We start from the raw sequence: 15,980 nt of genomic DNA, 5'->3' as shown, positions 1-15,980 counted from the left end.
GTAACATCTGAAAATGCAGGATTTTCATGTAAATTAAGATGGATCTAAAGGCCAACAATTTTCTGAAAGGAGATAGCCTATCTTTATCTACAGTTGCGTAGTAATTAGATTGAGTCTCAGACGCTGTTGCTGCACTGCCCAGTGTGGTAGCTGTATGCCACTACTGATTACTTGAGTGTAGCTAGTCTGACTTGATATTTTCTAAGTGTATTGGAAAGGAGTGAAGCTGAAACTCCAATACTTTGGCCACCTGATGCAAAGAGCCAGCTCACTAGGAAAAGACCATGATGCTGGGAAAGATTGAAGGCAGGAGGAGAAGGGGGCGGCAGAGAATGAGATGATTAGATAGTATCCTGACTCAATGGACATGAGTTTGTGCAAACTCTGGGAGACAGTGAAGGACAGGAGAGCCTGGCGTGCTGCCCTCCGTGGGGTGACAGAGAGTTGGACACAACTTAGTGACTAAACAACGACAACAAAGTAAAAATAAACACCAGATTTCAGAGATTTAGTATGAAAAAGGAATGTAAAATATCTCATCAATAATTTGTTAGTTTTGTTCTTGGCATACTAGGTTAAAGAAAATGTATCATTAAAATTAAATTCACTTGTACATTTTTACAGTTTTTTAGTGCGGCCACTAGAAATTTTTAAACGGTGTACATGGCCTGCGTTATGCTCTTGCTGGACAGCTGTACTCTGTAGAAAGTAGTTATCTGAGAGGCTGCTTGGCTCAGGAGAACCAAAACCTCTTCAGGTTCCTTTTTACCAGGAAAACTCAGGATTCTTGGTATAATTCATTACAGAGGTTTTCAGTTCTTTAATTAACAAATTTTACTCCTATTACATATATGTGCTAATTACACATTAATAGTATAGTGGTTGCTGACAGGATTCGCAGGCCTCTGCTGTGAATAGGGGGAGCGTACTGAGCAGCTGCAGTGGGAGAACCATGCTCACTGAAGGGCTCTGGACATTGCAGGCCTGGGCCACGTGACCTTGACACTCCCAGCTGTCAGCAGCCGCGTGTGCAGGGCCTGGGTGTGAGGAGGTGGGCTCTGTGAGATGGGCACACGGGCACCCCCGTCTCCGTAACCAGCCTCGCCCTGTGGTCGTGTGCCGCCAACATCAGGGGCAAGTCGTAAATCCAGTCATGACTCCCAAACGTGTGTCCTGCCGAGTCATCAGTAGCCCATAGTCACAGACATCACTTCTCTTGACCATAGCCTAGTGTCAGCGCCATGTTCCAGGCAGCTCTGGAGATAAGTTTGGGGGTCAGTGCAGAAGAGCCAAGATTAGTGTATGGAAAAGATCCAGATTCTACCAGAGAAGTCTCCTGCTTAGGAAGAAGGGCAGTGTTTACGTCAGACTGTTATCAGCGATGCCAGATGCAGGGTAGCACTGAAACAGGGTCTTCAGAGGCCCTGGGGGAAACACCTCGTGTCTCTGAAGTCTAAACCAGATACATTGTCAGCCACCAACATGTGGGTTGAAGGTGTCTGTAAGAGAAATGAGAACGTGGAAAGTTCATTCTGTAGGCTGTCTTTGAAAACTCAAGTAAATGACATATTGGAGCGTGAAGAGATGTGGACCCAGAAGGAAGTCCTGTAGTGAATGCCAGAGGCTGGCCCAGGCTCCCCCTGGCAACCCCTTCTGGTCTCTTACGTCTTTGTAAGTCCTTACAGCCGTGGCCGTGGTTCCATCCCGTGCTCTGCTTAGTCCACACGGCATCCCATTCTGGTTGGTCTCATCTTCAGTTGAAGACCTAATGCTCCCACAGCTGGATCTCTGCCTCTCTTCTCTGTCTTCACTTTTCTTCCTCCACAAGAGCCATCCAGTGCTTCAGATGAAGGGTTTCCCCTTCTTTTAGGTAAGTAGGCCCCTTGCAGCATCTTTTACTCCTGCTCACACCCAGTGCCCAGTATGTTAGCTTGTCATGTTGTCTTTATACATACCTGGAACCCACACCTCCTAGGGCCTCCCCTGCACACCTTTCTTGGAGCCCTGCGGCCTCCTGACTGATGCCCGCCTTCCCCGTTGTCCCTGCCCTGTCTGTTCACAGTCTGGCCACCTGAGCCGTCCTGTTCACACGAGAGCCAGAGCACATCATTCCTCCACTCGGAGCCTTCCACACCTTCCTCTCTGGAGTGAACACGCCAACCCTGCAGGAGCCCCCGCCTGCTCCTCTCCCACTGTGCCTTGTGGCCTTCTGTCCTGCCACCACCCCCTTTTACTTCCTGCTTCCTGTCTCTTTCTCTCATGTGCCGGTCTTCTCGTCAGTAATCTGCTCAAAACCCCCAGGAGCTCCCCGTTCTTCAGTGGCCCCCAGGGACCTACGGGATTGGCTCCTTGTCACCCGTCCGGGACCTTCCAGAACATAGCACATCCTTGCTGATGCCTTGTCTTAGTTCAGTGATAGCCACTTCAGACTTGTGATCTGCACAACTGGACAGTCACACACTTGTGTTAGTTAAGCCCCTAAGTTTGTGGCCATTTGTTATGGCAGCAACGAGGAACCGAGGGTGACTGTAGATCATGAAGACAGAAGTGCCTGCTTTGTCCTGAGGACCGTTAGGAGGGCCCCACGTCTGCTGTTGGACCAAGGGCAGGAGATGCACTGCCTTCTCCAGAGTAGGGCTGGATTTCTGCAGCTTGTTTTGGTAACTGAATGATGATAGGTTCCGACCTGTACAGGTGTGATCAGAGAAGATGGTAGGAACCTGTTGGTTTCCTGAATGTGAAGAGCATCTGAAGGAGAGCGGACTGAGAAAGTGACGCCTGGACATAATAAAAGACACGTCAGTCCTGACGAGTGTACTTGGCAGTTCATAGGAATGATGAGATGGACAGTGTTGAGAATTATGCTGATGGCCTCAGATATCTCCTCTGTAATAAACAGCCAAGTGCTGCCCGTTATCCGTGAGGAGATAGCTGAATGTATCAGATATCCATTTTCTCTTGTCCCCTGCCTCACCTTCTTCACAGACAAATTCTCTGCTGCGTTGTTCATTGTTACGTCCTTCTCCTGCTCATCTCTTGACTTTCAAGGGTTAGGCTCACATCCTGCCATCGTTGCATTGCTGGCACCAGACCAGATCACCTAGCTCTCTAGGTGATCACTGAATGAATAGGGCAAGGGCACACATCATGAGTAAATGGATGTAAAGGACAGAGCTGCATGAGTGCTGTCCACCCAAGGAAGGAGAAGGTCACTTCCTTTCAGAGCATTGTCTAAAAGATAAGTGGCCAAGTTGAACCAAGCAAAATCATAACAAGAACTTCCAGAAACAAATAGAATGACAGCTTCATCTCACTAGTTAGTAACCATGGAAATGTAAATTTTAACAACAACCCCCCCCCATCTTGGTCTATCAAATTGATAAACTTTTTTTTTTTTTTTCGGTTTTTCAGTGTTCTCTTTTCTCTCTCTCAGTCTCATTTGTTATAAGAAGCAGACGCTGTTTAGGTTAGATTCACAATACAATACACTTACAGAATTACAGAAAAAGTCTCCATATATGACTTAAAGGAATGTGAAGTGAAGTCGCCCAGTCGTGTCCGACTCTTTGCGACCCCATGGACTATAGCTCATGGGATTTTCCAGGCAGAGTACTGGAGTGGGTTGCCATTTCCTTCTCCAGGGGGAATGTAATTCCTTATATAAATGGAAATGATTAAAAGCCACAGGACCTAGCAAAGATGTTGAATATTGTAAAAGAAAAAAAAGAAGGGAAATTTTACAGAATATGTTTGAAGGAAATGGTGGTTAAATAATAATAATGCTTTTTACTGATTGTACACTACCAAATTCAGTCCACTTACTGAAATGGTTATAGCTTCAGGCACCACTGCCATTGGTTCCTACCTTCTGTTTCCAATTTCCAAACCACATAAGGATGGATACTGTGTCTACCTTCCTTATAACCCCAAATCTGCAAGAATGTCCAGACCAACTAGCTATCAATGAATACTTATTAAATGAATGAGTGACTAGAAATGCCCTGATTTAATTATTTAATAAGAGTAGACTGATCCTACCCCATGATTAATCGATTATCTTACTTCCCTGAACTCCAGACCCATATAGCCAAGTGCTTACTGGCATTGCTACTTGGATATTCTAAAGAGCTGAATCTAAAATCCACTGACATGTACTTGCCATTTTGCCATCCTATTTCCAAACCACCTTCACATGAGTTTTTGTTTCACTGAATGACATAAACATCTACTTAGCTATCTGAGGCAGAATGCATTAATCTCCTTTTCTTTTATCCTCATATTGGATATCTTCTCAAGGTCACCAAGTCTTGGTTACTCTACCTACAAAATATTTTTAAAGTACATTTATTTCTATCCATTTTTGTGTCTAGTCCCCTTATTCAAACCACCATTTTTTCCCCTTAAAATACTGCAATTATTTTTATTAGGTGTCCTTAACTTTATTTTTTAGCTATTTCTCCTCTCTAGAACCAGAGTGATTTTTCTAAAATGTGTACCTGGGCATTTCTCTTTCCTCTTGCTTCTCTGGCAGAATCTGTCTCTTCTCTCATATTCACACTACACCTTTGCCTTTCTGAATTTTTTTTCTTTTTCTTTTTAATTTATTTTTTTATCGAAGGATAATTTACAGAATTTTGTTGTTTTCTGTCAAACCTCAACATGAATCAGCCAAAGGTATACATATATCCCCTCCCTTTTGAACCTCCCTCCCATCTCCCTCCCCATCCCACCCCTCTAGGTTGATACAGAGCCCCTGTTTGAGTTTCCTGAGTCATACAGCAAATTCCCGTTGGCTGTCTATTTTACGTATGCTAATGTACATTTCCATGTTACTCTCTCCATATATCTCACCCTCTCCTCCCCTCTCCCCATGTCCATAAGTCTATTTTCTATGTCTGTATCTCCATTGTTGCCCTGTATTAAATTTTTCAGTACCATTTTTCTAGATTCTGTGTATGTGCATTAGAATACGATATTTATCTTTCTCTTTCTGACTCACTTCACTCTGTATAATAGGTTCTAGATTCATCTACCTCATCAGAACTGACTCAAATGCATTCCTTTTTATATGACCCACTTTCTAGAGTAATGGAAATAAAAACAAAAGTAAACAAGTGGGACCTGCACTGCAAAGGAAACTATAAGCAAGGTGAAAAGACAACCCTTAGAATGGGAGAACATAATAGCAAATGAAACAACTGACAAAGGTTTAATTTCCAAAATGCACGTATAACTCAATGCTAGAAAAACAAACAACCCAATCAAAAAGTGGGAAAAAGACCTAAACAGACATTTCTCCAAAGAAGACACGGATGGCTAACAAACACAAGAAAAGGTGCTCAATATCGCTCCTCATTAGAGAAACGCAAATCAAAACCACAATGAGGTATCACCTCACACCGGTCAGAATGGCCATCATCAAAAAGTCTACAAACAGTAAATGCTGGAGACCGTGTGGAGAAAAGGGAACGCTCTTGCACTGTTGATGGGAAGGTAAATTGATAGAGCCACTATTTAAGACGGTATGGAGATTCCTTAAAAAACTAGGAATAAAACCACCATATGACCCAGCAGTCCCACTGCTAAGCTTATAATCCTGAGGAAACCAAAATGGAAAAAGACACATATATCCCATTGTTCATTGCAGCACTATTTATGATAGCTAGAACATGGAAGCAAACTAGATGTCCATAGACAGATGAATGGATAAACATTTTAAGATCCAGTGTTGGTGTGAGATGAAGGACAGACAGTCTGTAATGTTATGTGTCAGCTGTAGTTGGTATAGTTTTGCTGGTGTGCAGTTGGGCTGTACTTACCAAATGTCACACTGTCAGTAGCTCTTGACCCCACACATCTGTTTCTAAGCAGCAGTTGGACACATGTGTGACGACAGCTGGAAGGGTGCTTGTGGCAGGATTACCTGCACTTCCATCCCCATCTTGCCCCAAAACAGGGAAACTAAAAAAGAAAATAACCCTCCCCCAGCAGTAAAATGGCTGAATTGCTATGTTCGTGGTGAGATGTGAGCACCATGCAGACACTGGCTTCTTTTATTTTCAAATTTGGGAAGAACCCTTTCCTGTGAATATCTAACATGAGAATTCAGTCAGGAAAATTTATGTATTTCCAACGCCTGGGCTGTGATATAAATGAGTCAACAGAGGTTACAGAGTAGCTGAGTATTGTTTTGTGTATTGTAGGACTTCGAGCCTTTAAAGCCAGGATGAGAAATTTAATTTGGATCCCATGAGTGACATATTAAAAACCTTCATCCTGTTAGTGCTCTAGAGACAGTCCCTTTTCTAAAGATACATGTTCCAGAAATTATACACACATATACTGACGTATGTGTGTGTTTTGTGGATGTGGTAGTGTTTAAGTATTTAGTTCTCAAGTTATTTGTTCAGTTATCTAGACCGAATAGTTGGTTCTCAGAATTACTTGTTACTGAGTACTTATGTGCATTCAGCATCAAATATTTAAGTACCTCCTATACTCACAGTCTTGGCTGCTATCCCTGTGGAATGAGAAGTGACATTTCTGAGAGTCCTGGAGAATGAAAAGTAGAACCAAAATCAATATGGAAGCCTAATGGAAAGCGAAAAGTAAAATAAAAGGAAATGTCTGTGTTTATTGCTTTTTTTTTTTTTTTTTTTTTTTAGTGGAGAGTGAAATTGCTAACTGTAGGATCAGGTTTAGGTACCAGATCCTACAGTTCGGGGACTCTGGTTACACAAACCCAGACTTGAAATTATTCTGGTGTCTTCTGGCAGTGTGATCAAGTGAACTGATGGAAATACTGTCTGTTCCATTAAGACCTCAAGACTAGGAACCTACTTTATCCCTAGTCAGCACCACATTTTTTGGACCAAATCCCTGTAATTTACACCGTTTTCTGCAGGTGGCCTCCAGTGTGTGCCCACGAGTCAGAGACATGAGGGTAACCTGTGCGAGAGGTCACCAGGGCAGACACCCAGAGAAGGTGGGGTTCCTCCTATGGCGTCGATGGCAAGCACGAGTGTAAGGAATGGTTTGCACCCTGCCTTACACCCTGCACCTGGGCGTGGAGGGAACTCCCGACCAGGAGCACTGCAACAGGGCAAGAGACACAGGTGTGGTGTGGAGCCCTCACAGGAGCAAGGGTGCTCTAGAGCTGTTGCCACTGGGGGATGTGGAGTCGAGGGGGGATGGCCGGGTGACGAGAGTCTGTGTGCTCTCGGTAGTGAGCTGGCAGAGCAGCAGCAGGAGACAAAGGCGCTTTTGTGGGAGCTTGAAAGAGGCGCCAGCTCCTGTCCTTTGCAGCCCAGGGATTTGGATGTTGGCAAGGAGAAGCTGCAAAAGTCGCCTTTCAGAGAATTAGCAGAAAAAGATGTCCCTTCCTGTAGGCAGAGCTCACACCCCGGAGCACAGGTTTGCAGGCTAGCTCGGGGCTGGATCTGGGTTCTCTCCTCCCAGTTCCCCCAGTGCCCCGTAGGATGCCCTCTGGGAGTGCTCAGCCTGCACTGTTGTTCACAGCGGCCCTGAATCCAGAAGCCAGAGGGACGTTTTATGCTCATCCCAGTCCCCCTTCTCTCATAGCTCAGCTGGTAAAGAATCCACCTGCAGTGTGGGAGACCTGGGTTTGATCCCTGGGTTGGGAAGATCCCCTGGAGAAGGGAAAGGCTACCCAGTCCAGTATTCTGGCCTGGAGAATTCCTTGGAATGTATATAGTCCATGGAGTCGCAGGGAGTCAGATGCAATTTTCACTTTCAGTCCCCCTGCCTGAGTTCTGTAGGCTGTAGATCGAGTGAGAGTTTATCTTCTTCCTGAAGCTGCTGATGACTCTTCCAGCCAGGTTCTTTCTACCTGGTGTCACATGTGCTCCGTCTCCACCTTCCCCTGCTCCACTCCTGGGCTCCATACGCAGCTTTATTCTGGGGACTGAGAGTCCGCGAGGGTGGTCGGCAGGTGCAGGAGCACGGCACAAACCCTGCTCGTGGTGTGGACTCACTGGGTCCCCGACAGCTTTGTATATAGTACACATTATTGTTTATCTCTTCTTTGGGGTAGGGTTGGTAACACCCTTAATTGTCTTATCAACAGCATTGTGTCACAGAAAAGAGATACTAGTGTGTGCAGAACTTTTACACTGTAAGTTATATGATAGCTTCAGTTAATTACTAATTGTTAGAAACCAGTGCTTTCTCTAGTAGACAGTACTGATTTTTCTTAATAGACATTTTCATGTTACTATCAGTATCATTTAAGAAAACTTATTAATGGCCTAAAAGATTGAGAAGAGGGCTGTGATTAACATGCCCTCATGGAAGGACGGTACGTGGTTTCCATCGTATTCCCAAGTGGGTCTTCCTATGTATGCTGCCCACTTACAAACATGTACAAACGACTGCCACACCTCTGAGGGCACCTTGCGACAGCTCAGGTTAAATGTCACCTTCTCTAGGGAGCCTTCCCTGATGCCCTCCTTCAGAGGTTGCCCTCATCTCTGAACTCATGGACACACATGTTGGAAGCGTTAGATTGGGGGCTTTTGTGGATTACTGTATATTAACCAGTAGAGAGCAGACGGTTAGGCCCAACTTGAGGTAGCTTCTTATATGTTATCAGTATTATCAGAAACATGACTTTAATTATGTATTCCTAAATGTGTATTTTTTAAAAAATGATACTAAGGTTGCAGCTTGTTCTCAGCAATACTGTTGGTTTGGAAAGTATAACCCTCCCCAGGTCTCATTCTTAGGAAGCCCCCCAAGGGCTGGCCCTTGTGTGTGGATGAGTTGGAGTGATGCAGTGGTGGAGCTGCAGAAATCAGTAAAGAAAGGGGCAGTGCCTCTTCTTGTGGTTTTAAAAAACATTTTTCTTTGTTTGTAAAAATACTGTTTGTGAAAAAAGATTCCTAAGTAAAATTAAGTGATTTATTTAAATTGATACTCTTTTTACCAAAGATTTCTGATGACTAACTGAAAGAAATGAACATTGCATTAATTTCTAGCATGCAGTTTTTGTTTATAACAGTCATTTCTGTGGGGGGTATGTTTTAGGGCATCATTCAGAAGATAGTGGACAGTCACAAAGTAAAGCACGTGGCCTGCTATGGATTTCGCCTGAGTCACCTGCGGTCAGAGGAGGTTCACTGGCTCCATTTGGATATGGGTGTCTCCAATGTGAGGGAGAAGTATGAACTTGCCCACCCACCAGAGGAGTGGAAGTAAGATTACAAACCTACTTTGGGGTGACTCGGACGTGATTTGTTTTGCATAGTAGAAACACACACGAGAGGATGATTATCTCTGTTTAATTTTCACACTGATGGTCACTGGGACTCCTGTACACGTAGAGGTGGCTGGTAACTGTTAACTAGCGCTCTCCTGCCCTTCTGTGCAGTCCATCTTCAGGCACCCCTGACGTGGACTCTCTTGAGCCATTAATTGCTTTCATTCTTTTGCTCCTCACCCTTCTCTTGCCAGTGCTGCTCTGTCCAGCCTCTGCTCTGAGCACTTCCCAAGTCCTAGTGCTTTTACTTCCTGTGCTGCTGGCATCCTTTCGTGCCTGAAGGAGACCACACCTGGTTACCATATTAATGTGCTACAGAGCTCATTCTGTCATGTCCAGTGACCGCAGCTCACTTAAAAGAGTCGGCGTCTGCATGATGTTCACGTACAACACTGATGCTGGGAAGTGATCTCAGTGAAGTCATACTGACTTTAATGAAACTAAAATCATTCGAAGTGAAATAAAAGAAGTCCCTATAATTGTCCTTTCCCTGGTTCTCTCCTAAGAAGTTTTTTTTCACTTTTAAGTAAACCATGGTGTTTGTAGGAAATTGTACACCTAAAACACTTAACGTTTGAGAGAAGTATAAGGGAGCTCTTCCACAGGAGCCCCTGTTTTTATAGATAATGCTGCAGAAATAAAGATGATGTAGCGTAAAGAGGGCATTCAAATGTCAGTAACTTTCAGTTCAGGGATCTAAATAGATAAGATTAGACATTTAAAAAGAAAAACAAACATGTTTAGGTGAGTAAATCTTTAGTTGAATAAAAATACTGTCCCAATTACAGCTTATCAGAGAAATATAATTTTCAAATTTGTCAAGTAGCTGGAACTGACCTAACAAAATAGTCTGTAAGAATATAGTTTGGCTGAAAAAGATTTGACCTCCATCTATTTGGTCAGTTAATTAAACAAGTGTTTAAAAACTAAGAATATCTAAAAGTTACCTGAAAATATCTCTAGGTATTTTTAGTTAAAACAATTCTGTTAACCTTCTGAATTTATGTAGACATGTCAGAGGCAGCCTTCATTATAGCAGTAGTCTTGGTGCTCAGTAAATTGTTGAATGCAGATCTCTGGGTATAAGCTTTGTTTTCATTCTTTTAAGCCAACTTGTTTAACCTTAATAATAAGGTTGTAGGCACTGTTTTATTTAGTGGAGCCAGGATCCTCATAAGTAAGGAAAATTTGACTGACCCTCCTCGAATGAGGGGTGGTGAAGATGGTGACATTGATGTGTTGTCACCATCGAGTGGCTGTTAGGAGCCAGGCACTGTGCTAAGCTATGTGCTGTTTATAATTTGTAAACTCTGTATTTCATTTACCCAAACCTTAGGAGGTAAAGACTTGTTATCCTTATTTTGTAGATGAAGACAGAGGCACAACAAAATGGATTTAAGTTGCATTCACATAGTTTGTGGCATAGTTTCTGTTTGGATTTAGCAATCTGACTTAACAGTATGGGTTTTTAAAATCAACATGCCCATCTCAATGGGAATAATTGATCTTCAAAACTGAGAGTGTAGCTAGGCTTATGAGATGAGTGAAGGTGCATGGGTTGTTGGTAGAGGTGATGAAGAAAATGTGATCAGAGATACAGGTGATACATGTGTGGTACCTTCAGGAGCGTGAGGATTAATACAAACTGTTCTAACATATTAGTGGGAATAGGAGGCTGTTAAAATAATCAAACAGACTTGAAAACGAACAAAACAGAAGTTCTGGAAGTCATTGAATAGATAAAGCAGCAGATTAGACATAGCTGAAAAATTAGTAAACAAGAAGATGGATCTGAGAAAATTTGCCCAAAACATAGCACAGAGATGAACAGATGGACGTTGTGAAAGCAGATTTATGTAACATGAAGAATGAGAAGGTCACCCCTTTTCTAACAGGAACTCTGAAGAAGAGAATAACAAGAATGAGAAGAGGAAATAATCTGAAGGGAAAATAGCTGAGAACTTTCTAGAATCAGTGAGTGACATGAGTCCTTAAATGTAGGATTAACAGAAAAATCTCAAATTGGGTAAATCTAAATGCATACTTTTACAGATTATAGCAAAATAGTGTTGTACAAAAGAAAATGAAAGGATGTTAAAAACAAGCAGAGAAAAATTAGACTTCTCACAGCATCAGTGATGCCAAGAAAATGGTGGTATAATATGTTCAAAGTGGTGAGAAAATGTAACTGGCAGTCTATATTTGTTTGCATGGTTAAATTACCTCAAGAACAGATATCAGTGAGCATTGGCTTCATGAAAGAAAACTAATGATAACAGATTTTTTTTATACTAAAAAAAGTAGAGCTCAGTACTGGGTGCAGGTTGGAAGAGGGGTCATCAGAATAAAGCTTTGTCAGCTAAATATGAGGGTAACAGCTCTAACATTAGAAGTACAACTTAAACGGTCATTGGGCAAGTAGATATTAGAGAAATGTAGGGATCAAAAAGAAGGAAAAAGAGAAGAAGCATGGGGACGCAAGATGAATAGAAATCACGAGTGAGATGCACAGATGCTAACAGTGAATGATTGTCAGAGGTTACTAGAGTGGATTAAAACAAAATCAAGCTATCTGCTGTTCACAGGATGTATCCAAAACAGTGACGTTCAGACATTTTTTGACTTGCAGGAAATAATGAATTTTACCGTGAGCTCTAGTACACATATATACCTGTATGTGTATCTCAGAGCTGTTTATATGTCCCGGATCTACAGATTTCACCATACTGTACTCGGCGTTATTATTTACGCTCAGGTGTAAAGGTTTTCTCTTCAGTGTTCTGTTTTGTTCTACGTTAGTAAAATAAATTAATAAATGAATAGTGAAAAGAATTTTCCTGCCTACTAATGAGTCCTGACTTTCAATTTGAAAAACTCACATAAAACTTGAGTATAAAATACCAGGCAAATAATAACCCGGAAAAAAGATCAGTATTGTGCTATTAACACCCTGTGAAAAAAATTTTTGGGCAAACAAGCTTTATTATGGATGTAGAGGGCAACCACATAACAGTAAAAGGCTCATTTCACCAAGAATTTAATAAGTATAAAAAAAGATGTAGCTTTTAAACTTATAAATTCCTCAAAATATATGAAGCAAACTAGTCTTAAAGGAATAAGACTTACCTTTCTAATAATTAAAGGGAAGAACACAAACAATAGTAAGTAAAGTTTTTAAGTTACGTATTAACTGTTTTCTCTAATGTAGAAATACAGGATCCTGCACATAACTGTATATTAAGCAACTTAAAAACATGTTTCTAAGTAATTTATGGTTCAAAAAAAAAGGCCCAGCCTCCTGACGTCCTGGCTTTGATGGGCTCTGCCCCTTCACTGTCCAGTCTGCCCTCTGCAGAACCTCCTGGCTACAGCCAGTCATTTACTCCTATCTAAGTACAGCCGCCCCTCGGTGTCTGTGGGTTCCCTGGTTCCGCAGCCAGGAAACCAGGCTTCAACCAACTACAGGTCCAAAATTCTGAGTGTGGGGGTGGGGAGGAGGGCGGATTCCAGAGAGTTCCAAAAAGCAAAACTTGAACTTGCTGTGCTAGCAACTAGTTACATAGCATTTACATTGTATATTGCATTGTAAGTAATCCTGATGCTCTCAGTGTACGAGAGTTTGTGCAGCATTGTGCAGCTTTTGTGCACGGACTGTACCATTTTACACGAGCATTTCAGCATCTCGGTGTCTGTGGGGTTCTGGAACCAAGCCCCTGTGGATACCAAGTGTGCTTGCTTCACTCAGCCTCCTGGATACCAGACTCTCTTCTGGTGAAGGTTTTCCTCCTGCTTCACTGACCATCACTGTCTTCTCCTGCTGACCTTGAATTTGGGGCTGCTCCACTGACCTTTTCCTAGCCTCCCTAGACCTGCCTTTGGCGTTAAATTCACACTTTACTTGGATAAACTCAGGAAACCAATGGACAGGTTACTACAATAACCCAGGAAAAAGTCACAGAAGATGATGGACCAGGAGAGTAGTACTTGGAGGAGCGAGAAGCAGCTATACCGAGATATGTTCTAAGGTTGAGCTCACAAGATTTGCTAACAAATCTTTTAAAATGTAAACATCCAAAGAAGTGTGTAAACCGTTCCCGCTCAGAAATTTCCAGGAGCTACCCCCCACCCCCTCCTCGGCCCCCACTCACCTGGAGCTCACTCCAAGTTTGTGGTTACCTCTTGGTCTTTGCTCTACCTCCTGCTGCCCTACTTCACACGAGCAGCTGTGGTCTCTTTGAAGTTTCAGTTTTCATAGGTACTCAGGTTGGGGTCTCACTTGATGGTCTCTTCTCTGTTGCCTGCCTTGTTAAACAGAATAGCTCTTGTCTCATTTCTTTCTTTGCCTTTATCTTTTCCAACTTTCCACTTGCTTAGCCTTGGCCACACTGACCCTTGAACACGCCAAGCGGATTGTTGCTAGTGCCTTTGAACTTGATGCTCAGCTGCTGTATATACTCCTCTGCTGTTCCTGGCGTGGCTTGGCCCTCCCCTCGTTAGGGCAGATGCTCCACTGTCACCTCCGCCCTGGGGCCTTCTCCAGCCTTTCTGTCTGCAGAGCCCACTGCCTGCCTGGGACAGTCTTTCTCCCTCAGGGCCTCCATTGTATTCACTGCTCTACTGCTAGGTCTGGTCATGCCTGGTATAAAATAAAGTAGGCACCCAGTAAAATACAGTTTAAGTGGAAGTTGAATCAGTGATAGTGAAATTATCAACTAGGAACCAAATAGTACTACTTAGTAACAGTCTTCTCATATTAGCATGCTGCTTATTGCCTGTCAGACATTGAGCGAGAGGCTTGATAACCTGCCCATGGTCACACAGCTTAAATGGGTGGCAGAGTGGAAACTGGCTTCATGCACCAGCTCTTTCGTCTCCCTGCCTGTGTTAGGTGTGTGACTACAGGAAACAGAACATGGAGATCTCCTCTCAGTCCATGAGGGCAGCTGCAGCTCTGGCTTTAGTTCTGAGTAGGACGTGAACACTGAAACAAAAGTGCCAGGACTCATGAGAATAACGATATTAGTTTCTACTCCTATGAGGTTTTTGAGCATAGGTTTTTCTTTCTCACACTATCTGCTATAGCGTCTATTCATATTGTTAAACCTGAGATCTAAGCTTGTTTAATTGAGTCTTCAGTTCTTCAAATACCTCTGTAAGCACACATTTGGTAGTAACTGTCTCAGGCAGGGTGGCTCTACAGAGTTGTCATGACATGTCATTGGGAAGGGAAGGGCTGGTTTCATACATGGCTGTCCTCATAGGAAGAAGAACAGTAGAATTAGGTCCTACCTTGAACAATACACAGAAATCCACCTGAGGTGGATCAAGTTTTTAAAAAAGTTTAATGAAACATATAGTGAATGTGTCTTTGGCCCTAGAGCAGGAAGATTTTCTTAATACCCCAAAAACATTCACTCTTAAAAGACGAGAATAACAAATTTGCCTTTTATGAGATGAAAGCATTCTGTATATCAAAAGATGTATTTTTAGAAAGTGCAGAAAGGACAGTTCCTCAATGGCCAGGTGGTTTAGCTGCTTTTACTGCCAAGGGTCCGGGTTCAATCCCTGGTTGGGGAACTAAGATCCCATAAGTTATGAGGTGTGGCCAAAAGGAAAAATGCAGAGACAAGTCGCAAGTCATGCAATTGACAGAAGATGGTCTCAGGAGTTCTGCTGATCAATATAAGGATTGTAAATTCCTCAACAGATGGGCAGGAAACATGAAGGTATTTTCATAAAAGGGTAGACAGGTTTGACCTGTAATCACAGGAGGACACTGTCACCTTCCTTAGTGCTCAGGGAGGTATGAATCTGGACCAAGAGATTACATCTTTCACTGTCTGGTTGACAAAAAGTATTAATAAGTTGTCCAACAGTATTAATATTGGGAAAGGTTAAGGATCTGATGATGTTACTGAAATGCCAGTCTGGGTGCCCAGTGCACTGTGAAGCCAAACAGACTGAAACATCAAAGAGTTTGGAGCAGAGAAAGGTGTATTGAGGCTGATGCAAGGAGATGGGTGGCTCGAGCCTTTAAAACCCCAAGCTGTACGAGAGCTTTCAAGCAAAGCCGTTTTGTAGGAAAGGTGAGGGAGGGGTGGGGCTAGCTGTTGCAAACTGCTAGGTGTCAGAGCCTTTGTTCCTAAGATCAGGTCATGGCCAGGTAACGATGCTCCTGTGAATCTCCAACCAAACCAATGTTATTCTCTGTTCTGACAAAAAAGGGCCAGGTCCCCAGGCACAGCTTTCCCCCTCCGAGGTCCAGTTCTGGCTAAGAGGAGGTGAGCCCAGTTGGCGGCTCCCTCAGGGCCAGGCCCCCAGACCCTGCCCAGCTGTCATCTCTGAGGGAGCCAGGTGCCCAGGACCCAAAGGGCCCTCAGGCTCCTAGGCCACCCAAACAGGCGGGGAGGGGCAGGTCCTGCAGACTACATGCTATGCAGACTGCTGGTACCATTAGGTTGCAGAGGCAGGGATGGGGGAGAGGGTCACTGCCACCTCAAGGCCTGGGCCCAGCCAGTGGGTGTCCTTGATGAGGGCTCTGGAATCCTGCCGGACACAGCCCATGGCCTGTTCCCTGGGCCCCCTAGCTCACCATCTGGCGCTGACCAATGGCTGAGCAGGACCACTAACGGTAGCTCACTGATGGTCACCTGGGCAGAGGTCCACTGAAGCACTGACCAATGGCTGAGCTGGACCTCTCGCG

At 43.5% G+C, this 15,980-nt stretch overlaps 1 protein-coding gene and 1 long non-coding RNA gene across 51 annotated transcripts in view; one reads left to right on the top strand and one right to left on the bottom strand.

The window, feature by feature from the left end:
- Positions 1-15,980, top strand: part of PTK2 (protein tyrosine kinase 2) — a 194,072-nt gene that overhangs the window by 64,731 nt on the left and 113,361 nt on the right. For 44 of the 50 annotated variants that reach the window (XR_014057697.1, XR_014057696.1, XR_014057698.1 and 41 more), the window contains one exon: positions 9,046-9,212. The exons of the other annotated variants lie outside the window; for them this stretch is intronic. Coding sequence is in view for 36 of the 44 variants with exons in the window: in XM_081504171.1 (XP_081360297.1) it covers positions 9,046-9,212 (167 nt within the window). In the remaining 8 variants the exon portion in view is untranslated. The remainder of the gene's footprint in view (positions 1-9,045; positions 9,213-15,980) is intronic. 50 annotated transcript variants of the gene reach the window in all.
- LOC145511255 (uncharacterized) lies at positions 3,386-15,823 on the bottom strand. The gene is made up of 3 exons (XR_014057703.1): positions 13,426-15,823; positions 5,625-6,552; positions 3,386-4,689 (listed from the first exon to the last, which is right to left on the bottom strand). It is a non-coding gene; the product is annotated as an uncharacterized LOC145511255 (long non-coding RNA).

Source organism: Giraffa tippelskirchi, chromosome 6 (assembly GCF_054371585.1).
Source record: "Giraffa tippelskirchi isolate mGirTip1 chromosome 6, T2T-mGirTip1v1.2.pri, whole genome shotgun sequence".
NCBI lineage: Eukaryota > Metazoa > Chordata > Mammalia > Artiodactyla > Giraffidae > Giraffa > Giraffa tippelskirchi.
The sequence above is the reverse complement of the archived record's forward strand: the minus strand, read 5'-3'. Positions and strand labels throughout refer to the sequence as shown.